Below are 24,929 nucleotides of genomic sequence, written 5' to 3'. Positions count from 1 at the left end.
CTGGGTCTAAAACATTTTGAGCTTGTCCACTTTTGACCACTTCCAGAGGTAATCGAAAACGCATTTGACCGGATTGCTTTCGGAGTGTAAATGCTCATGTGGTCAAAAGCATTCAAACTCTCCGCCTACTGACCTAATGTGTAAACACTATGGGAAGCGCTCTAGCCAGAGGGGATTTAAACTTGGTAGGCTGAAGACCCAAGATGGGTAAGTTCATATCTAAATTGCACAAGCTTATTTTGTCCATTAGATCTAAAGCCCATACACTAGGCCCATAGACACTCCCTTTCAAAGAAATCAAGAAAGAAGTGGTTGTAAGTGGACAAAAGAGACAGATTAAAACACCAGTTGTAAACAGATACGTGTTTCCTTCGTCTACTTGTGATCCGGTCAACCAAAACACAACCTAATACCAGGTGTAAACAGGCTTAGTTCACTAGGGAAGAACAAAAGGAGGTAGGATCTTACCAAAACCAGCACTAACCAGCATAAACCAGACTGGAATTTATGGTTTGAAATTGAAAAATAGCCTTATGGGTTTGAAACAACATCAGGGTGAGTAAATGATGACAGAATTTTAAATTTTTGGGTGAACTAAGCCTTTAAGCTTAGTCTCTTGCTGCTAGTATAAATCGGGTACACTTTCAATCTTATTCTGGCCAAAAATCAGTCACAGTTTATGTTATTTTTAGAAATCATTTAGTGGCAGATAAATCTAAAATAGTTGATACCACAATAAAAAAGTAATCAAATAATTACACAACAACGAACAACTGCAAAAAAGGGCAAATGTATGACATTGTAATCATAATTTCGAACTCATTAGTTAGTAAGTCATTATTTTACAGATACAGAAAGTACAGTTTTGCTTGTGGATATCCAATTAACTTGCTACCAACAACCCCCCTCTCCAAAAACCTTTGCAAGTAATTTAAAAAAATTAGATGCTACTTGCAAACATTTACAAATCCAGTGATTAATTCTTCCTTGTTGGATTTGTTTCTTGCTTTGTTCCTGTAGCTTAAACAGTAGAGCATGGCTCTAACAGGTTTTTGATTCTCGATGAATGTGTGAACAGATAATATACAGCGGCTCGCTCTCATTGGCTATTGCGGGTATCCCGTTGGAAGCAGCCCGATCAAGAGTCGTAAATATCGCATGTTTGATATTTACAATTTAAGATCGGGGAGGCTAGATCGGGAGCAGTAAAATAATCTTAATACAGCAGCAAATATTTGTAGTGAGTTATTTGATAATACATTTAAGGTTAACATATTTTAAATGTGCTAAATTGTGTGTAATTGCAAATATATTTAAATACGGCATACCAATTTCAATAGAAATAATGGTTGCACTTTATTTTAAGGTGTCCTTGTTACAGTGCAATTATACAAGTACTGAGTAATAAGAATTAACTACATGTACTTACTATAGGGTTAGGCTAGTATTATGGTTTGGTTTAGGGTTAGAATTCTGCATAACTTATTGTTACAACTATAGTAACTACATGCAACGTGTAACAAGGACTGTAAAATATTTTAGTTTGTCATATATATTTGCCAGTATTCAGCAGTAAAATTTAACCATATTTCATAGTCCTACTTAAGTGGGTCAAAACAGTAATGCATTTCTATTTAATTGCAATTAGGATGCATTTAAGTGTCAGAAAACATTACATTCAGTTCACACTTAAAGTATGTTATTTCCATAATAATTTATCTTTTTAAAAAGTATACAATAGTCCTTTTCACAAGGGGTTATTTAACAGCCAACCATTCTCGTGTGCAATATGCATCAGATGATTACTGAACGGACTTTGGGCTGTATGAAGCCAAGTTTATTTTAAGCTGGTCTTTTTAGCAGGGCATGGAGTGCGGGATCTTTATTTACAGAAAAAAAAAAATGTGTATGGGCATGAGAGAGTGGGACACTTCAGTCCACAGCGAAACATCTTCACCTTGACTAGTCAGTGAAACAGACCAGAACGCATCTTAATTGAGGCATGATAACATGTAGGAATGGTAAGCAGGAGAGAGAGGTTCGATTTAATTAGAGTAGGCAAGCGTGAATATTTAATGAGCGGGGCTGAAACTAATTACGAGAGCAGGGCGACGACGAGCTCATGCACCGTTTCAGCATGGATCAACAAATCACACCCAACCACAACAGATCAGACCCACCACAGCGTCTCAAATCACTCCCAAAAGAGAAAAGCTTATCGCAGCGGAAATGAGAGGTGTTGACCAACCCGAACCTCCTCAACCTTCAGATGAAACCCAAACAAGTGAAGGACGGTCCTGCAGAGGGTGTCTGGGCGCCGAAGCGAGCGGTTGACTAGGTGATGTGTCACTTTTTCAGGAGGTGAAGAGCGTGGGGAGATCCTGCAAAAGACCCACGTGGCTCTCTTACCTCTTTCTCTGCCATTGGCGAAGCGGCCACAGTAACAGCTAATCGATCGCTCGCGAAATCCCCCAGCACGCCCTCGCCGGGAATGATCAATATCCCTAGCAATTAGAATCCCCTATCTGCATGGCTGCAGGGACCTCGGGGTAGATCTGTGGCCCGCAAACACCCAATTTAGTCCTCAACTTACCAGTTAATTACTAAATCCTCTGTAATGTGTATTGGCAAACGGGAAGTTGTGCTGCGCACCAGCGGATGGCTGACTGAACAAGAGACCTTTGGCAAGGTGCTAGTTAAGATGCGCTTGCTCGTCCTCTTCCAGCCAGTTAAACATCTGATTTCACACACTGATCCAGACCCACGGTGATTCCTCCATTGAGCGGCACACTTTCTCATAGGAGGGCAGCGCGGGAGGTAAAAGCGGCACGTCAAGGGTCACGAAGACTAAAAGACACTCTGAACCGTCCTGAGAATTGCAGCTTCGCTTAATAAAACTCGGTTAGTGTCAGAGACAGTGGCGCAGTGGACTGTGCACATACTCAGGATACGTAAGAGATGCTCACTGGGAACACGGTTTGAGGTCTCAATCCCATGTCCATGTCCAACTGATGCTGCATGCAAGTCCTCTTGGGATGCTCACACTTATGCTGCACGCACTTGAAGATTGCGAACGATCCTACACTGATTCAGGGCTTTAGATTGCAACGCACCGAATTTGAGGTTTTTTTTGTGCAAAAAAATCCTCAATTGTGTGGTGTCATTATGATTACTTTACTGCTTCCGATCGAGCTGGAGCCTCCCAAATCGTAAATATCAAACGTGATACAGTATTTACGACTCTTGATCGGGCTGCTTCCGACAGGATACCCGCAATAGCCAATGAGAGCGAGCAAGCTATCACCAACCGGATGTTGCATGGTTTTATAGTTGAAACGTCACGAAAGTGGAGTATTGAGAAAGAAGATCGACTTATGGCGACAGTACGAGTGCCTGTACTGTATATTTTTTTTACAGAATGCACGCCAGGAGAGCCAGCTGACACGCCGATCATCCTCCATATTTGTTTTTCTTCTAAAGTAACGCTTGATCACACGAGTTTCTGTGAGATCTCTGCTGCGTCCCAATTCGCATACTATCCATCCTAAATAGTATTCGAAATTAGAATTATTGTGTCCCAAATTGTAGTACTGTTTGTTGAACTGAATGTTTCCGATTCCGAAGTGCAGATCCGTACACACTCAAACTGGCCACAACCTGTTGCGCTTTGGACGAGGATTCAATTAGAACTACAAACACTAATAAAAAAAAGTGTTAAAAAACTACAAACATGGCGGATGTGCGAGTCCGACGGCCAAGGAGAGAGGTTTAGATAAAAGGGGTTTGAGTGATTAACAATCAGTATATAACCTGACAAAAATATATTTATTCAATGTTATCCACATTAAAATTTATCGGCAACAGCATTGTGAACTCTTGTAAATGTTTGATCATTAACTTTTAAATGCATCATTATGCAAATTGAAAACACAAGGAGAGTTCTCCACATGAAAGACCCACGACTGACAGATCACAATGCTACTACATTTCTCTCAGAAACGTTAGACAATTCAATTCAATTTTAACTATGACAAGATGATTGACAGGGCAGTTTAAACGGTGACAGGATGCATGTAACTAAGCGACAGAGTGGTCTGTTAAAGACGCTTTTACAGTATGTCCCAAAGCTTGCCTACTCTTCTGCTACACACTCAAAAGTATGTACTTTTTCTTTAGAAAAACAGTACATACTTTAGGGCATAGTATAAGTAGGCAAATTGGGAAGCAGCACTCGTGTCTGTGGAATTGCCACGGTGAAATCATTACTATAATCGACAGGTTTGTGGTCTCGCGGTCTGCCCGAATCATCTAGTGTGTGCGTTCGTTTATAATGTTAAAAATCTGTAGAAACTGTCCTTATGTCTGTGGACTCCCACGGTTTGAAAATCATCTAGTGTGTCCAAGGCCTTATGGGTTCATAACTATAACTATGCAATTATGACAATGTGTATGTAATGCAAGTGATATTGTTTGGGAACTATTTACACTTATCATTTGTTAATTAAAACTGTTCCATTTACACATTACCCATTAAATGCATTTATGCAAAACTAATATACATTTTATCTTCACTTCGTCACTATATACAAATTCAATGGTGTTCATGTCACCAAAAGCAACAGATGTTCATTGCATTTTATCATCAGCTGATTTCAATAGGAAACTGCCACAAATGAAAATCACAGTGGCATCACAGGTTGGCATCACAGTGTTGATGCCAAGAGAGTGGCATCAACACTGGTGTGAGAATTTAGCATTCACCACTTTTAATGAAGATGACAATGTATTGAGCTCCAGGATGCGATCAACCAAACGCGTTTTACACTTGTATAGTTGAATCTTGAATACATCTCAAACCTCCTCAAGTGGTTTGTTCGTTTCGGAGGGAATTTACACCTGGTCTTTTCATGATCGGATAGAATTTCAGATTTCTTTCCTTCTTTTTCATCTACTGACAGAGCAAAGAAGCGACACAAAATGGAGACAGAATAATGTGTATAAGGTGTGCAATTGATTTTTATTTGAATTTGATCATGACTTCCACAGGTTGCAACAATGCTCACCCATTGGTTCCGCTGTTCCAGAATTATTTTTTCTCATTAAGTCTTTGTTAAAGAGTTGTAAGCCATGAGCCAAACCGGCCAGATACAAGGTGAACATTACAACATTACCAACTTTGAAGCAAAAAATTGAAGACAAAACCACAAAGGTGCAAGACTGTGTTCTTATAACGGCTGTATTAAGAGGAAGAACTACAAATCTATGAAGCATTGCAAATGACAAAGTAAAAAACAATATAAAACTACTGATTTAAAGATGTTGATTATATATAGAAATACATGTTACATTTATTGAAAAAAATATGCATTTTATGCATACAAATATTTAAATTATTATTCGACAATATAAAAAATGACTTGAAATAATATACCTTGATGGCTTCAACGAAAGCATTTATCATTGATTATCAACCTCAGACCTCTCAATAGGTCTGTCTTTAAAGGTTCATCAATGTCCCTATGGAGAAAATGAATGGGATATTTACTTCTGGAACCTGACAGTTGCACTCTATTCTCAGTCTTCCATAGAACATCAAGGGAAATGTAGTTTAAAATTCTAAACTTAATTTTAAATTACTAAATTATTTTCTGTGGCAATCGACAGCTGCCATCCATAAAAATTAGCTTGTATTTGCTCAGGAATATTCCTACAATATTTCAAAACTAGGAAAGTCAGGGCTCAAAAAAAATCCACAGTTCCCCACTGGTAATACTGGCATTGTGGTGGCGTTCATGTGCGCTCATCTGGTAAATACGATCATTTAGACATGACTTGAAGGCAGTATAAAGCTGAGAAATTTGGATTAATCGGCTCATAGCTTCACTTGCAGCCTTAATATGAGTGTGATATGAGAGTGTCATCCTGAGGAACTGAGTTTGGAAAGCTGTCTGCTGTACTATGCAGTCCAAATAATCACTCAAACTGCATTCGAGCACACACAGGCCATGCTGATCTTTTCTCACGGGTTTTCAATTCTGGACACTGAGCCATTTTCAAAACAATAATTTGAGTCATAAACGACCTGTGAGAATACATGGTTACTTTTGAATGGATACAATGTTTTTTCCCCGCCCATATAATGGTGTAGTTATGGTATCTAGGAGCAGGGGCTAACTGGAGCAAGCAGACCTCCTGGTTTGGAGCTTACCGTGAGTCCTGCAGCTCCTGCTGGGTGTTTTCCAGACTGTCTGTTATTCTCTTGAGCTCTGCCTGCAGTCTCCTCTGGGTTTTCTCTGCCCGCACCACCTCGGCCACACGCTCGGAGAGCTGCTCCTGAGCCAGATGTTGACCTCCCTCCAGCATCTGCACCTTCTCCTGCTGCCGCGTCAGCTCCTGGCCTGAAACACACACACATATAAACCATGATATCTGTGAAGACCTCACTTCAAAAGTGTCAGAGTTTTGGATTTGTAAAACAATATATATATATATATATATATATATATATATATATAGACTACTATTCAAAAGTTTGGGGTAGGTACAATTTTTTTGTTTTTTTGAAAGTCTCATTAAGGTAGGGTAGGCATTTTTTTGTTTTGGTTCAGGCGTGAGCAGCTGCGCAGAGGTATGGAAATACGTATGTTGATAGGCAGGTAGGACTTCGTATAATTGCCTTTCAACCAGCATAACAAAAATGTTTCTGGAACAAATCACCTACCCGCCTTTAAGCTCACCAAGGCTGCATTTACTTGATCAAAAATACAGTATAAACATTAATAGTAATAGTGAGAAATATTATCATTTGAAGTAACTGTTTTCTGTTTTAATGTTTTTGAAAAATACAAAAATTGTATTCCTGTGAAGAATTTTCAGCATCATTACTCCAGTTTGCAGTGTCACATGACCCTTTAGAAATAATTATAATATGCTAATTTATGGCTGAATTATTATCACTTATTATTGGTGCTCAATTATTAATAATGATTCTTATTATTAGCAATGTTGAAAAGAGTTTTTGTTGTTTAATATTTTTGTGGAAACCATGATAATTTTTTATAATAATAATAGTAAAAAAAAAGAGAAAGAAAACCTCTTACCAAACTTTTGAATGGTAGTGATAATGTTACAAAAGCTTTCTATTTCAGATAAATGCTGTTCTTTTGAACTTTCTATTCATCAAATAAACCTGAAATCAAATTTTACACAACTGTTTTCAACATTGCTAATAGTAATAAATGTTTCTTGAGCATCAAATCATCATATTAGAATGATTTCTGAAGGATTGTGTGACACTGAAGACTGGAGTAATGATACTGAAAACTCAGCTTTACCAAAACAGAAATAAATTGCATTTTATAATATACTCAAATAGAAAACAGTTATTGTAAAAATATTTCACAATATTAGAGTTTTTGCTGTATTTTGGATAAAATAAATGAAGCCTTGGTGAGCACTTATTTTAAAACATACAAAAATCTTACCGTTCTAATAATTTTGGCCACCACTGTATATGTGTGTGTGTGTATACACAAAACCAGTGTATACACAAAGTCCATGTTTGCTTTTTTATATACCATTCCAGGGTTTACAATGATATATATTGTTGATTGTTTCTAATAAGCATCATTCCCACAGTGGCGTGTGTTAAAATGTTTATGTATCTGATGGCTGGAGGCTCTGAATTGATGGGCTGTTTCATTTCAGATGGGACACTCAGACTGCTGGAGAACACAAACAGGTGCACACACATACTCTGACAAACCCACAGATTTAAATGCAATTGCTTTTCTCTTGCAAAATCAAGAGAAAATCATTGCCCTGCCGAAATGACCAAATTGTACCAGCATGAATTTTCATGGTTGTTAAGCAAGCACTTCTGAGCTTCTGTTTACAATATTTTACAATTTTGTATGCATTAATGTTTGCATCTGATTGTCATATAAAGCGATCACGTCTATTCATAAGACTTGCATGAAAGATGTGCTACCTTTCTTTAAAGTGATTGCCACTTGGCAAAGCAATGACATTCATTTTAAGGGTGGCTTAAAAACTTTTCGGGCCTGCTGCATTTGCAGTTTCAGGTAAGAAAAGCATATATTTACAATTCTTCATATCATGGCAGTCCACCATGTGGGATCTACAGGTGTTGCACTGTGTTACCCGTGTCTCTGCAAGTGGCGTGAGCCTCCTTCAGTTGTTCTCTGAGCTGAAGCAGCTGTGTTTTGAGTGAGACACACTCCTTCTCCCTCTGCCTTTTCTCTTTCTTGGCTCTCTGCAGATCAGCTTCCAGCCCTCGAGCCTCTGCCGCCCTGCTTCGGATCTTCTCCCGCGCTTGCAGAAGATCAGCCTCGGACTGCCTCAGTAGGGCGTCTCTCTTCTGGATAGCCTGAGAGAGAGAGGCTGTGAGATTCTGCCATAGGCAAAGCGTTTCTGATCTGCACCTGTGAGTGTGTGTGTGTACTTGTTTACCTGGTCACACTGCCTTTGAGCTGCCTGTAGTTCTCCTTCCAGATTGGCTACCTTCAGCTCCAGAGTATCAGCTTGTGCTCGTCTCCGGGCCTCGTCCGCTGCATCCGCCTGGAGCTTCTTCGCCTGCTCCTGCAGTCGCTGCATCTCTGCAACACACAGCTGATTGGAATCTGTGGTAGAATCGAGTGAGGAAGTGGCTACGTTTACATGCACAACTTTTGTTTCAATCGGACTGAATTCATTCCGATTGATGAATCCGAACGTAGTGTTTACATGAACGCAAAACATGTGATCGGGTTAAAATCTGCTCCACTTCACAGACACTGGGAGAAAGGAGAATTTTAGAATGACGGGACACTAACATGACACTTTATTCAACAGCTCGTTCCGCACGTCATACGTCATGACGCCATTTCAACGTCATTGCACATGCGCAGTCCTTTCAGTTTCGGTTTTCAATCCGATCAAGTGTTTACGTGTTCTTTCGATCGGATCGGAAAAGGAATAAACCACCCGTTTCAATCGGATCGAAATTTCATTCGGATCGAGCTCAATCGGATCGATTAAGGTGTTTACGTGAAGGCTTTTCCGTTCGATTGAGCCGTCAATCCGTTTACTAATGGATTATTTGGTTGCATGTAAACGTAACCACTGAGTAGCGAGTTCACTCACCTGCCGTACTGTGTTCTCGTTGTCGCGCCAACTCCAGCTGGCAGACCCGCATCTCCTGGGCGCTCTGACCGCAGCGCTCCAGCGACTGGAACAGTGCCTAAGGACAAACACACACACACACCTCCACTAACATGCCAAGTCGTCACATAGCTGTCAAACTTCTGTGACTGTGCCTTGGGGGAGTCGTGTTGATGCCCGGGGCGCTGGAGGGGCCAACCTAAGGTGGATAAGAATCCCCCAAGCTGTCTCCATCCCTAAGGCTATCGCTACGCCCGCTGCTTCCGCTCGCCTCTTCGACTCCATTCCACTCCAGCCCGGCCTTCATTTAGCATCCGCACTGCGGCACGTACACATACACCCGCCGAGGTTGCGACACAAGGTTTATCCCTGACAGGTGTCGCCTCCAATCCGGCGGCATGCGCTTGTGACGCGCTAACCATTCAATTAAGTCTCTGGGATGCTCTGCGTGTGGGTGCCATCTCTTAATTACCCTGGCAACCAGGTTGTGTGTGAACGTCGACCTGACAGCTGAAGCGGCGTGTCACACATACCATGCTCTCGTCTGCTGTGTGCAAACGGGACAGGTTTGAGCGAGATCTGATTGCGAAACTAATAAAGTACAGGCATAATCTGCAAACACGGGCAAGGTCGGGGGCCCTTCGTTTGGCACCATTAAAATAACGAGGTGTCACGAGGCGCTGGGACTCGCCACTCCAATTCGAACATGTGTCAAGACAAATCTATATTTCATGGCCACTTACAGATGTATAAATAGCCAAACGAGGTGCTGGAATCATCTATAAAACTCTGCTAAAAGGTTGCCAGAAGATGGCGGGCACTGTCAGCGGGACCGGAGGGTAATCAATCTGAGAACGGGGAGCGGGTGGGCAGTGGCGCGAGGAGGGCACTAAATCACGTCGCCGTTTGCGTAGAGTGCGACGAACCGCTGACACTTGGGCTGACGTGCGAGCTCTCTGACAGCCTGACGGATCGCTCCACTACACTCCATTAAAGCTGGATGGCTGGCTGCCACGCTGACATAACAAACAATTAGTCACAAAGGTGCCCATGAACTTGCACGAAGCCTCTCCGGATCCAATCAAAGCCTCAGCTCATGACTGATAAATAGTCCCTGAGTTGCACAGTGTCAATGCATACAGTAACGTGTGACACGGGGAGCAGGTGGGTCCATTTAAAGCCCATTTTTGTAACAGGCAGAGATTACAGTGATGGATCCATGCAGATGTGAGTGTAGCATGTGGCGTTTTTCTCAACTACAAAGACAGTGCTTCACTCACCTGCTCAAGTTCCTGAACGCGGGACAGCTGGGATTCGTAGTCTGAGTCGGAGTGGATGTGAGTGGCCCGGTAGATGGAAAAATCAGCCTGTGTCTTCACTAGCGTCTCTTCTTGCTCTTCAGCCTAGAACACACACATACACAATCGGTCACATTCAGCTCTCAAAAGTTCTTTAGATTTACAATCCTGCTGGAAATCCACATTACAGCAACAGACTGTTCACACATTCAAATGTATGTGGTGATAAAAGTGAGAACTGTATTTTTGTAACTATTGGTAAAGCATGGTGCTAGAAACACCATGGTCATGGGTTTCATTCCTAGGGAACATGTATATTAAAAAATATATATCTTGAATAACCCCAAAGGCCACTTGCGCCCAATTACCTGCCTTTTAGTTAAGACTACTAAATATTAAGTAGGTGAAAAATGATCTGTCATCTAATCAATATTCATGAGCCATGATTATGCGGTTTATTGTGTGTTATAAAATAGGGAAATAAGCAGTATTCTGGACAGAAAGACTGGGTAGTTCTTATTCTGAACTGTAAAACAGCATGTAAAACCATAAGCAGCTCTCTCTCGATCTGGTCTTGATCTTCTTCAGTTAGAGTAAGGTCTGATAACTGGACCTAATGCCTGTTAAGTTCTTCCTTATGAGAAAGATAAATCAGTCCAGCACAGTTCTGTCAGAACTGAGGACTGAATATAAAACAGTTCCAAATGGGCTCAGACTTAACGAAGATAATATTTTGTTATGTCACACTGCCTGTTGCTGCTGTTCGGAGAAAGACTAAATCAACGATGAGCTAGGAATAAGCAAGGAAGGTCATATAGAACATGATATTGTACTGGCAGTTCAAGGTGCCTTACACATGAACAATACAGACAAGAAATAAATAGACATAAAATATAGACATAAGAAAAAAAATCTTACATAGAGCATTTGTGGTTAAAAAGTATATAAATGTTTTTTTTTTTTTTTTTTAAAATGACCGATGGTTTCGCTAGATTTGAGGCTACATTGAAACTGCAATTTGGACCTTCAACTCGTTGGTTCCCGTTGAAGTCCACTATATGGAGAAAAATCCTGTAATGTTTTCCTCAAAAACCTTAATTTCTTCTCGACTGAAGAAAGACAGACAGGAACATCTTGGATGACGTGGGGGTGAGTAAATTATCAGGACATTTTAATTCTGAAGTGAACTTCTCCTTTAAGAGTATTATTATTGCCGACAGCTCCCACTGAAGATGAAAAAAGAGTGAGGTGATTGACTGTGATATAAAACATCACATCAAGGAAACTTCCCTTCTCACACTGTTGAAGGTTATGTGCTGTAATGCCGGGGCGCAGCAGGTTCTCAGTAAGAGGGAGCAATTAAGGGAAGCTTAAACGTACAGGAAGGAGACATGGGAGCGAACGGCTGAAGGACGTGTGTTCTGAGGTCCTGACTGGAAACAGTTGGATCAATATAGCATGCATGAGGCTGATGTTTAGGGATTGCTAATGGGACGCTAAGCATCATAGACATCTGAGAGGAGAAGCTGGAGGTGCTAGAGGAGAAAAAGGAACGGGAAGGTAGGGCAGGAAGGTCCTCACACCTAGTGTGCACTGTATCCGACAGAGGTGACTGCACCGCTGGGCTGTAGACAAGGCCTGTCCCTCCACCGCTGAGAGCAATGCCCATTATTTCGACTAGACACCACAGACCCAGCAGGCTTTTCCACTTTATGCCAACCAGCCGCCCCTCCCGGTCAATGTACAGGCAAATCAAAACAACTTCAGGTCCATTTAAACACCAGCCGAGCTGTCTGAAAGGGCCACACACGCAATCTTTACCCAACAACTACAAATCAATAATAACTTCAACTCCCAGAATTCCTCAAGAGAGCCTATCACAGCTCTCCAGCTGACACTGTGGGAAATGAAACACCTGAAAATGCTCTCTCCGCACATAGCACGAAGCGTGAGGGTTCTGACCTGGATCGATACAATCCAGTCAGAACACTCAAACGTATCTGAAGCTCAGACTGGCTTTTGCACCCGTAGAGTGGCGTAGATTCTCTTCCCCATTGTGTTCACACCTCAAGCTGCACTAACAAGCCACTTTCCACCTGTACATGTGGTAACTAGGTTTCATTTGGCTTGATATGCAATCTAAACCCAACAGAATTCAACTCTAGGGAGGAGATGAGTGTGTTATGACTGTTGCATTATGGGGCATTCACAGTGCAAATCTGCAGCATCTCACTGGGACCCAAGATACTCTATTTAATAGCTCACAGGAGTGAAAATATGGTGATTTAGCCAAAGTAGGACACGTTTCTTGGATCAACATTCCTAGAGAAACATTGACACGAGTCAATGACATGATGCTCATAGATTTGTTTGGATCTAAATATTGTTTCAAAAATACATTAAAATGCTATTCATACATACATACAATGTCTTAAATGCAACACTTCTATTATGAGCATGTTTTCATTTACTGAATTAATATTCATTTCTATATTTTATTCAGGACAACTGTCCATATATCATGATGAAAATCGTAAAGCATTTGTCACAATTATGTTCTGTTTAGTCGTTCCTGTCGTGTCTGTATGAGTTCTCAATTAGTTGGTTTCTGTTTAGTTCATCTTTGTCCAGCTGTTTCTGTTTAGTGTCCTCATTTACTTTGTATATTTATACTTCCTGTTCTGTTCAGTCCTTGTCGGTTATTGTTTGTGAACGTGTCGTGAATCTTCTGAGTTTGTTATTTGTTTAAAGACTGTATTGCTTACCATCGCCTTCGTCGTGTGCTTTCTAAGCCAGTAACAGTATTAAAGTTTCCTAGTTTTGTTTTGGAGGTCTCCTACAAAAGATCTCCATGCATCTAAGTCAAAAAACACTTTCATTTTCTCATAATATACATAGCAGCATCACCTCTTTTTCTCACAGTGTCTGAAACGGACTCTGAAACGGGTTCAGACTCTCTAAACCACTCCTTTCCGAGAGCCTACTCTGCTCTGATTGGTCAGATGGCCCAGTCTGTTGTAATTGGTCAACTGCTTACAGCATGTATTGGAAATGAAACGTCCATTACCATATCTGAATTTCAACTCCGGAGACTTCCTCAGTGCTTGATACTAAGTGATACGAATAGTAATGATGGGGTCGGATTTACAATATCAATGTCAGCACGAATCCTCATCATTTGGAAGTGCATGCAAAGTGGATTTGCTTTTGAAGCACAGAAAACAACGTCTTCTCGACATGTTAACAATACGAACCAAACACTTTCAGGCAAAGAAGATGAAGACCATAGGCTGGCATTATGCAAATGTGAGGAAGATGTCAAGAAGTGACACTGAATTTATTCTTTCTTTTAGGAGACAATAACTTTATTTGTCGTGCACTTTGATCTTTAAAATTTTGCAGACCTTTATATAACTGCTATATTACACAAGTAATATTTAAAACTTTGATGATGATATTGATCTAGTTTTGTGTTGAGAATACTGATAATGAAGATGTTTTCATGAAAGTTCTTATTCATCACTGACCCAGCTACCAAATCGTTTCATTCTCTTTGATTTTAGTGGTTCTTAATGCTTAGGATTAGAGGTAGGGTTAGGACTACATTTGTTTGACAGGAATGACCAAGATGTTTGATCTTACTTGGGAAAAATCATGGTCACTGCGAAGAGCTATGGGTTAGTTAACGGTGTTTCCGGTTGGGCTACCTGTCGACGAAGGCTAGCAGCTGTGTCTCTGAGTGTGTTGATGAGCAGCTCACACTCTTGTGTGTGATTACGCCTTTGCTCCAGCTCTTCCAGTGTGTCTCGGAGCTTCTGGCTCAGTGCTGCAAGGGCATCGTCTCCGCTCTCCAGCTGGGTGCAGTGTATCTGCAGATCTCCCTGCAGAGAAATAACCTGAGCTCTCAGACGGAGGACCTGCTCTTCCCTCTGGGCCACCTGAGGAGACCAAATCAGTCAGCCACACACAGACAAAAACATATCACTATCACCACTGATGTCAGCTCTCTCAGTAATTTAATATATAGCCTCTAGCTTCAGGGTACTATAGCTCAAAAATGCTGCAGAAAGCTATATTTTTATAAATCAAGTGCGTGACTGAGACTTTGGTCTTTGTTGACACCAATATGAATCATATCAGTAATAAAATAAGAACAAATAGTCAAATTACAAACAAAAGCACAAATAAATACAATATAACAAATATACAAATGAAATAAGCAGTGCTTTTCAGGTAGGTCTAACAGTAGTTTTCAGCTAACGAAATTTAATAAAGTAAGCAAATGTAAAATAACACTGCATAGTCTGAAAATCAATCCTAATTAAAGTTACAAAAGTTATTCAGTCAAGATCAGTGAGTGATTTTTTTTGGTCAGGAATATAAGGCTGCTGTCACTTTAAGAGCGAATGCACGGGTCTAATATACTGATACACATGCGTTTACTTTCTTAACGGTTTATGTTCACTTAAGACATAACCGACTAGGATATTATTTACTTAATTTTGTGTGAATTTGTCCGCTCAAGCACAAGACGGTGTGAAAGAGCCTAGTTTAGTATTTGCAAGTAACGAAATGAGCTCCCTTTCGTGTCTTCTTGCGCCTGAATATTTAGATTTTCAAGGCTTAAACTTTCATGACGATGCAGCGCTGGCCCGTTAACTGTCCCGAGCGTCGTTCACGTTCACATAAAAATGTTACCGGCTAACTATAGAGTGACACCATTTTATGTACTTGCCAACGCCCATTTTTTACATGGTGAACATCAATTTTAGGCCCTGTTTGCAAGTACAGTACAATGAGACTGATGATGTACAGTAATTTGACGTTTTCTCTGTGCGGTTATGCACTACCAATAAAAGTTTGCTGTCGATAAGATTTTAAAATGTTTTTGCTCACCAAAACTGCATTTATTTGATCAAAGATACAGTAAAAATAGTATATGAACTATTATCACTATTTCAAATAACTGTTTTGCATTTGAACATTTTTCAAAAAGGAATTTATTCCTGTAATAGCAAACGTCTCCAGTCTTTAGTCACATGATCCTTCAGAGATCTAATATGCTGATTTTCTGCTGTCACTTGTCACTTGTAATCACACACTCATGAGTCGAAGATCAACAAAAGTCTTTAAATGAATAAGAAGAACAAACAGTTTGTTTGGAAACTGTGATACTTTTTTTCAGGATAATTTGATGAATAGAAAGATCAAAAGAACAGCATTAATTTGAAATCTTTAGTAACCTCATAAATGTCTTTACTGTCATTTATGATCGATTTATTGCTGAATAAAAGTATTCATTTCTAAAAATATATATATATCGTACTGACCCCAAACGAACGGTAGTGTACGCTGGATGGTAATGACTGAGTCAATATCAATATACCGTGCATGCTTAATTCTAAAGGTAACTAAGACTAATTTAAGTCCAAACCTGATTGTGGGCCTCTTTCAGGTCCTCCTCTCGGCTAAGCAGAGTGTTCTCTAGTTGGGCGATCTTGCTGAGGCAGGCCTGGTACTTGTGTTTGCAGAACTCGAGGGATTCACTAAGAGGTTGTAGTCGAGCCTCAGCATCTGTGGCCAGTTTCTCAGCCTCCAGTAGACCTGCCTTCAGCTGAACCATCTCTGCATTCTGACTGTGGAGAGCTGCTTCCCTGCAGCAGGCCTGACACACACAAACACTTATATTTAGAAACAGAAGTTGGGATATGGTGAAACTGAAGTCGGCTGTGCTGCCTCACCTCGTCCTCGGTGTCTCTCTGCTGCCGGTGCAGACTCTCCAGGTTATCTCTGTGCAGCTGCAGGAGACTCTGCACCTCCTTCACCCGGCTCTCCTTCTGCTCCTGGGTCTCCTGCTGCCAGCGATGCATCTCCTCACGCAGATCACACAGCTCTTCATTTTGACCTATACACTGACACAGAACCAAGACCAAAAACCAACCTAGTAACTTTTCCCTGTTTACATCACTTTGCTTGTCTGTGTTTGTGGCGTCCCAGACCAGAGTATGTGAGCGGTGTGGAATCAGAACGGATTAGTGATGCACTGAAATTGAAATTCTGTCCGATAGCATAAAGTTCTGTATGATTATGTCAAAACAACCAAACACTAAAACCGAATAAAACACTAAAAATAAAATAAGTCATTTTAAATGTAAATTTAGGCATCAGAACATCATAATGTACTGTATAAAAATGGACATTCATTTTGTGAAACCGCGCATAGAGAGACATGGCTGCGCAAGGTATCCAATGCCTTGTCAATGTTTACGTGTTAAATGTGTGGGTTGAAATAATAGTTTCTAGAGGTTTAATGATACGGTTAAACTACTATACAATGCAGAATATATTGTACATTGGGGCAAATATTTGCTAGTCCTATTATTGCCGTATTTCACCAATAGATTAGACATTATTTTACTGTATATGCACTTTTTTTTATATTTCAAGTAAATACCTAGTTCCACAAATGACAAACATTTTGACAAAAGGTGCAGCAATTTCAGCAATTTTCCGGCTGCGAAAATCCGAAGAAATCTCGGTTAGACCGGTTGACATGCAAATTTTTATGCTTTGGCTTCTTCTGGCACTATTTTTATTAGCAAAGCTAATTGTGCTACTTAGTTACTTTTTATGGAAAGAAATGCGTAACTTTTACGTGACGTTTTCTCACGTGGGGTGGGCTTGCTTGTTTGTTTTTTAATAACAAAATAGATATATTTTTGGCAAATGTCAAGGCCCTTTCATGCCAAAAGTGAAATGATTAAGCCTCGAGCTGAAGGAAATGCAAATTCACGCTCAAACAAACCTTTCAGCTGCTGTCATTCTGGATCGCAAAAGAATAGGATGCAAGAAAAGACAAAAAATGTGATGCTATTCTGTGGTTGTGGTTGAATTGGATAATCGAAGCTCATCAACAAAGACATTGGTCAATAAAGTGAGATTAAGTACATTTGTATTATTGAACATACAGTGCAATGCATAAGTGAATACACCCATGCTAAAGTTGACTAAAAAGAGGAATAAAAAATCATATTTTGGAAATTGAACTTAATGCCTTAATTTAAAAAATTAGGAAAAATCCAACCTTTAAGGACACCAATTTTCTTTGTGAATGAATAATGTATCGTAAATAAATAAATGTTCTTCCTTAAAATACATGGTGCATAAGTGAGTACACCCCTATGTTAAATTCCCATAGAGGCAGGCAGATTTTTATTTTTAAGTATTTAAAAAAAAAAAAATTTAGGATACTATGCATCCTGATAAATTTCCCTTGGCCTTTGGAATTAAAATAGCCCCACATCATCACATAGCCTTCACCATACCTAGAGATTGGCATGGGGTACTTTCCATAAGATCATCTCTCAATGCAAATCAAACTAGCTTTTAGGCTAACTGAAATAAAATCATGCCAATCTCTAGGTATGGTGAAGGCTATGTGATGATGTGGGGCTATTTTAATTCCAAAGGCCAAGGGAACTTTATCAGGATGCATAGTATCCTAAAAAAAATATATAAAAAAATACTTAAAAATAAAAATCTGCCTGCCTCTATGGGAATTTAACATAGGGGTGTACTCACTTATGCACCATGTATTTTAAGGAAGAACATTTATTTATTTACGATACATTATTCATTCACAAAGAAAATTGGTGTCCTTAAAGGTTGGATTTTTCCTAATTTTTTAAATTAAGGCATTAAGTTCAATTTCCAAAATATGATTTTTTATTCCTCTTTTTAGTCAACTTTAGCATGGGTGTATTCACTTATGCATTGCACTGTATTTAATTGTTGCAGATTTGCGTAATATTCCGAGCTCGCATTTCACTGTTTTTATTCATTTTGAGGAATACTGAATCTGTTTTTCTGCATTTGAGATAAGTAAATGCATGCTCGCATTTAGTCTAGAACTATAATAAGCATGTTGTTTAGACAGCGCACACAACGCCTCAGCACAGAACTGTCGTATGAAAAGCATCACCACACTCACAACAATTACCTGTTCTTATATTCAGTACAACAGCACTAACGTGTGTGATATTCCTTAATTAGCATCAGTACATCTCAAATGCAGCTCATTGAATATCATTTATGGTCGGAACCATCCTATTATAACTCTATATTTACAGACTCACTTCTACAGTCACACACAGGCATATATAATGAATGCTAGAGATTCTGAGACAGAAATCACGAAGCCTGTTTGCTCCCTGAAGCGTGTCTGTGGTGGCTCACTGATAGCAGCTCTACATTAGATTATTAGACTCCAGAGAGAGCTGATCCCAGATTGGATAATATTATTTTTTCCCCTGGCTGATGATGCATTACAAAAATAAGGAGCACTGTAACAGATGTCTCGCAGGGTGAAAATAATAAATCACACAGACTACTGTGCGCACACACATGCGGTATATTAGTTTTGTGAGTTAACTTGCGTGATTTATTAGGTTGGTGAAGGCCCTGGATGGAGTCTCCTCAGTGCACTGAACTTCCCTTTGCAAGCATCATTAAGACTGCAGCGCTAATTGTGTTGTTTTAAACGAGTGGAACCTGATAATGACTCCATTAGTGATTCACCTACGCTTCTGTTTTCTTGGAGTCGAGCCGGGAGGAGGCGCATGGACATGCACATGGGAAAACTACTGACAGATGAATGGGATAAATGAAGCAAGAAAGCAGAGGAAAGGAGAGCATATGAATGTTTCTTAAGTTGATGAAAGCTAGAAAAAGGTGGTATAGTGGAGGAAGGGCTTGACAACCACAAGAAATATTAGGACAATTGATCCTTCGAGGATGCCTGATTGGACAACTAAATTGATTTACACTGCAGATGTGGCACAGAAAAGCTGCTTTGACACATATGGCATGTACTATACATGCCTATAAACAGGAAAAAGTGTGGTTAAATGCTGATTCTCAATATTAGTATTAATATTAATATTCCATGGTCCAGATTGGTTAGCTGAAAACGTACATTATACTCCAGGATCATTCTGAACATAATTCCAATTATTAAAAGTTAATCTAACATGAGACAATGGAACTTCACCAACATTTTCATTCAGTTGCATTGAATGAAATCTAGAGGGTTTAACCAGTCAGCATTGCAAGGCCATGTAAAATCGACATACTATTATTATTATTATTAATAGCAGGTAATTGTACTTTTAATGTCACTAACACCAATTACATAAGTACATCATGATTATTGGTGGGTGTTTTTTTTTTACTGAAAAATGACCCAAAAATTACAACATGAATGAATTAATGAATGAATGTTTTGTGTACAATTCAGTTACGAAATGTTTTGAGAACACTGGATGACGGTTTCGGAGAAGTAAACACAAGTTGGCTCATACAATAGGACTTTTGAAAAGTGAGCTTTTTCAGTGTATCAGTAGCCTAATAAAATGTTTTATTTTACATGGAGTGGACATGTTCACATGACCCCAAATCACTTTATCTCTGTAACCCCTCTTTTTTTTTTACATGTTCTCTTGTAGAATAAATGAATCATGGCTTGACTGAGAATAGTGCATTTCTACAATAATGACATTATTAACTAAAAGCTTTTCTGTGACACTTCATCCACACCTCTAGGTGTCAGTATAAGTCCAAGATGACAAATGGGCAAGAGCAACGTAAACAAAAAATGATCACCTTCTCGAGTCCCTGTATGTTGTCTGACGGCAGTGTGTTGCGTGGCGGCATTACAGCATGAATCAGTGCTAAGCTCAGTGTAATTTTCAAAATCTCCATTTCAGTCCCAAACTCATCACACAGACAACAGCCCATGGCTATTTCAGATGAGACTCAGACAGAGAGAGGAAGGGTAGACCCATTTTATGGAGCTCTCTCGTTCTTTTCCGCCGCTGATTAATTTCATACTAGATCGGTTGGCCAGCAGTGTTATTAGCATAAAATTTCCATGGATCAGGCCCTGCAATAAAACCCTGTCATCAAGTCACTTGTCAAACACACAATTTCAAATCTCATTTAGTTTCTAATATCATTTTCATACCAGGCGGAGGGGTGCTGAGAGAGGTGGAGCGGTAGAACAGAGACGGGAATGTGTTATGTAAAGGATAAACGGAGTCATCGATCAAAATTAAAAGAGCTGAGCTTCGCTTCATGATTAAAAATTCTACGGATCAGCATCAAGTGTTTATCAGGTGAAGCAAACAGCAGGAGGTTGAGATGCTCGCTGTGGCAGAACTGGATCTTCTCTAGAGGACCTCGAGTGTCAGACAAGCAGTCAGCGTTCGCTGAAACAACAATCTACTATGATAATCTAATGCCACAGCGAAAGATAAAGCAAACAAAATCAGTGTTGACTGCCTGTGTAAAATTTGCCAACAAGACACTAAGGGCCAGATTAACTAACAGCTTACTCCAGCGCAAACCCTCTTGCAGTGAAAAATTTGCGCTGAAAAGCCGTGGACAGGGTTATTTTTGCAGTTGACCTTATTGCATATGCATTTGTAGGATTTTCCTTTTCATGCGCAAAATTTATGGGAGGAGAGTTTTTAAATGAATCACGCAACACGATTTACTAAGGTTTGCGCTCGGCAATGTACTGGCCAAAAAAAGCAAGTCTTAAACCAGACGCTACCTGGTAGATTGTGTTGGTCATTATGGAAACGATCTGACTGCATCTGTGTTCTTTAATGTGCGCGTCAGATCACGCACAGAACTTTCCACTCACATCGGCGCTGTTTTGAAATTGCGCTCTCACGCTATTTGCCCTGTTTAGTAAATCTGGCCCTTAAGGCCCATTCCCATCAAGGACTTTAATTAACGTTCTAATTCCGTGAGAATACAGTTGTCCAACCCTAACTATAACGATAATGACACATACAAACTACTTTGTTGGAATTACTTTTTTTCCCCAGCCAACAAGAATCTACCAATGCTTTTAAAAACGCAAGCATTTAAACTGTGTAACTCCCTAAAAAAGTAACTGATTGTGTTACTTAGTTACTTTTTATGGAAAGTAATGTTGTTACTTTTGTGTTACTTTTTCTCCCATGGGTTGGACTTGCTTGGTTGTTTTTTAATTAAAAAATTAAAAAGATCCAAAGATGTAAACAACAAAAGTGAAATGAATAAGCCTCAGACTGAAGGAAATGTAAATCCACGCCTGTACAGTAGAGGGCGCCGCTCAAACAAAGCTTTCAGCTGCTGCCATTCTGGATCGCAGAATAGTTGGAGGAGAAAGTTTAACACAATAAGAAAAAAAATTCTAGGCTATGCGTGTGGTTTGTGTGTGATTTTATGTGCCATTTGGAGGGGGTGTGGCCTTGATTACACCTTGTTGGACGGCGAGTTAATTGTCGCTGAAACTGTTCATGTGGGAGGTTGTTTTGGGCGATCGCCTATGGCATGGTGTTCAACGGTCTGCGCTATGTGAGTGTCCTGACATGTTTCTTTGTTTATGTTACATTTACGTTTGTTTTCCTTGAGTTGAGTATATGCCTGCTCACATTAGTCTAAAACTACAAGAACCTTCATGTTCACACCCAGCGAAACAACGCCTCTGCACTTACTCCTGATTTCTCTCAACATGGACAGGAGAGGTGTCAGTCAATAAATGGAAAAACAAAGAAATTTGCGTTACTTACTTGAAAAAGTAACTCAGCTACTTTGTTGTAAATTTAAAAGTAATGCGTTACTTTACTAGTTACTTAAAAAAGTAATCTGATTACATGTTACTTGAACTGCGTTATCTCCGACGAGACTTGGTTGTTATGGAGTGTAGTTACAAGTAGTTACTGTAGTACTAAACCAACCCCTATTCCTAACCCTATAGTAAGCACATGTAGTTAATTATTATTACTCAGTACTTCAGTGTATAATTACACTGTAACACGGACAGCTTAAAATAAAGTGTAACCTAAAACACTTACTAATAAAAGATAAAATATTTGATGAGTTTACTTGCACGTCATGTGACCATTAAACAACATCAGAGAACGGTGAACATGTGAATGTGTTGTTACGTTATTTAAATATTAACTAAAAGGAAAATAAAAAATAAAATTGAAACAAAACAAACACAGTATTCTTTGGTTTAATGTAGTTCGGAGCAATTCTGTAAGAAACTGCGACTAATAAACAGCACACAAGCTTCTAATGAAACCTCTGCTCGCTCATGAAGTGGTTGCCAATACAACAGACTTTCAGATGCTGTAATAAAGTATGATAAACATTATTTTCATAACACACACACACACAGACACTTAAAGCCAAGCTGAAGGCACAACCACTAATAATGAAAAATAACACCAGTTTGGAGAGAGTAAAGTGGGGGGGTGGGGGTATTTTAATAAGGACAGAGAATCAATGCAATTTAATCAATCTTGCCTAATTAAAAAAAATCTATATTGTGAAACAATCAAGGTGCATAAACAAGATTAAAATAAATGAAGGAACTGTGCCATGAGCAAGGGAGGGCCTAATTAAAGGGAGTTAATTGGAATTCCATGCCTATGTGTGGTTTGTCGATGCAGCCGACAGGAAATATTACACGCGAGTGCGCTCACCGGAGACCTCACAAACACCCTTCAGCTGAACACACAGAAAAAACACCACCAAACTCATGCTTACTCCATGTTTTCTTTCAGGTCTCAATACCCAGACTGGCCAATTTGTGATTTTTAGTGTGTTTACCTGTTTGTGAAGAGAGTCTACCTCTCGCTGGAGCCGTGTCGTGTTGTGTTTGTTCTTCTCTATCACCTCCTCTCTCTGTTTCAGGATCTCCTGAAGTCTGCTCAACTCCTTCTGCAGGGCCACAACCTCCTTTCTCCTAGACGGGACCTCCTGCATCTGCTCTGCGAGCTAAACACACGCCACAGCCACACAATGACAATATTAAATGCATGTTAATAGTCAAGTAATGTGGATTTTTGATAGCCAGTGCCAGTATCTAGAGAGCAGGAACTCATAATCGCCTAGATGAAATCTCCGAATTCTGCTTTACGCATTTTAAGTCGTGATATTGGGGGAAAATCTGATAACAAATAAATCTCAGTATAAAAATGACTAAATAATAAGTATGGAACAACAAGGTAAACTGTGTTTTTGGCTTAGATTCCTTAGTATTATGATTATTGGTGGCTGTTAATAAAGTATAGTGAAGCCATAGATCTAAGCTAAAAACTTTTACGCGTTTTTTTTTGTTTGTTTCTGAAAGAAGTCTCTAATGCTCTCTAAGGCTGCATTTATTTGATTTAAAATACAGTAAAAACAGTAATATTGAGAAAAATATTATTCTATTTTTGTTTTCTATTTTTAGTATATTTATTAATTTCAAGTAATTTATTCCTGTGATGGCAAAGCTGAATTTTCAGCATCATTACTCCAGTCTTCAGTGTCACATGATCCTTTAAAAATCATTCTAATATGCTTCAATATGTTTGAGGTAAGTAAAAAAAAAAAAAAAACTTTATTCAGCAAGGACACATAAAATTGATCTAAAGTGACAGTAAAGACATTTATAATGTTACATAAGACTTCAAATTCAAATCAATTCTGTTCTTTTGAACTTTTTATTAAAAAAATATTATGAATAACCACAAGCATTTTACACATCAAAAACTGTTTCCAACATTCAAAATAATAAGAACAACTTTTTCCGAGGTAAATTCAAGGCTTATTCCTTACAGTTTCTTCCAAACTCAATGAAAAGCAGAGAATATTCCATATGACTAATGACTAACTTTAAAAGTACACTTCAAGCTTTCTAAATGCATATCTCTCATGTCTGTGTGGCAAGTATTCATTGAGTTTCAGTTTCTTTTTGTCGTGTTTCAGAAAGAAGTGAGACGGCAGAGAGTGCACCCTGTTTGTGTTCTTTATTTTACAGTATTTTAAGTCGATTTTGCTGCTAGGTGTACCAAAACAGGAATAAATTAAATTTTATAATATATTCAAAAGAAAGCTTTAATTTAGATCGTAATAATATTTCAGAATATTACGTTTTTTACTGTATTTTTGATCAAATAAACACTGCCTTCATAAGATAGTTCTTTCAAAAACATATAAAAAAATTCTAAAGTTTAGTCCGGTAGGTAACATATATAGTAGATAATATATAATGCTCTGTGGAAAATTTTTAAGCATGGCAAACTCTGTTAAATTCAGCTGAGATTACCTTTATTGACTTCTGATATAAGCATAATAAAGCCTTTTTTTATTTTTATAAATAAATATGGCCAGAAAAGGCAGGACAGCACAGAGGCCTGAGGGAATTCAGCATGAAGCACGGCTGTGGCACAGAGACATGCAGAGCCGTGGATATATAAGGCCTGTCAAATTCATCCCTCTTTCATTAAATGTCTCTCTATAATCACGCACCATCACCTCTATAGTGCAAAAAGAGTACTCTCGTTCTCTTTCTCTCTGTGTCTGTCTCTTCAGCCGTCTGCTTGGATTAAAATGACATCTCCCCTTGAGTCTTAGGAAATGCCA

At 39.2% G+C, this 24,929-nt stretch overlaps 1 protein-coding gene across 1 annotated transcript in view; it reads right to left on the bottom strand.

Moving 5' to 3' along the window:
* Nucleotides 1-24,929, bottom strand: part of pmfbp1 (polyamine modulated factor 1 binding protein 1) — a gene marked incomplete at both ends in the record, with an annotated part of 92,528 nt that overhangs the window by 14,310 nt on the left and 53,289 nt on the right. Inside the window, 9 exon segments of the mRNA XM_084404346.1 lie at nucleotides 6,209-6,398; nucleotides 8,164-8,389; nucleotides 8,473-8,642; nucleotides 9,145-9,241; nucleotides 10,443-10,565; nucleotides 14,168-14,398; nucleotides 15,895-16,125; nucleotides 16,202-16,372; nucleotides 23,130-23,297. Coding sequence (XP_084260472.1) covers nucleotides 6,209-6,398; nucleotides 8,164-8,389; nucleotides 8,473-8,642; nucleotides 9,145-9,241; nucleotides 10,443-10,565; nucleotides 14,168-14,398; nucleotides 15,895-16,125; nucleotides 16,202-16,372; nucleotides 23,130-23,297 — 1,607 coding nt within the window.

This window comes from Rutilus rutilus (genome assembly GCF_951802725.1).
Source record: "Rutilus rutilus genome assembly, chromosome: 3".
Lineage (NCBI taxonomy): Eukaryota > Metazoa > Chordata > Actinopteri > Cypriniformes > Leuciscidae > Rutilus > Rutilus rutilus.
Note: the sequence above shows the minus strand (reverse complement) of the source record. Positions and strands in the feature narration are given on the sequence as shown.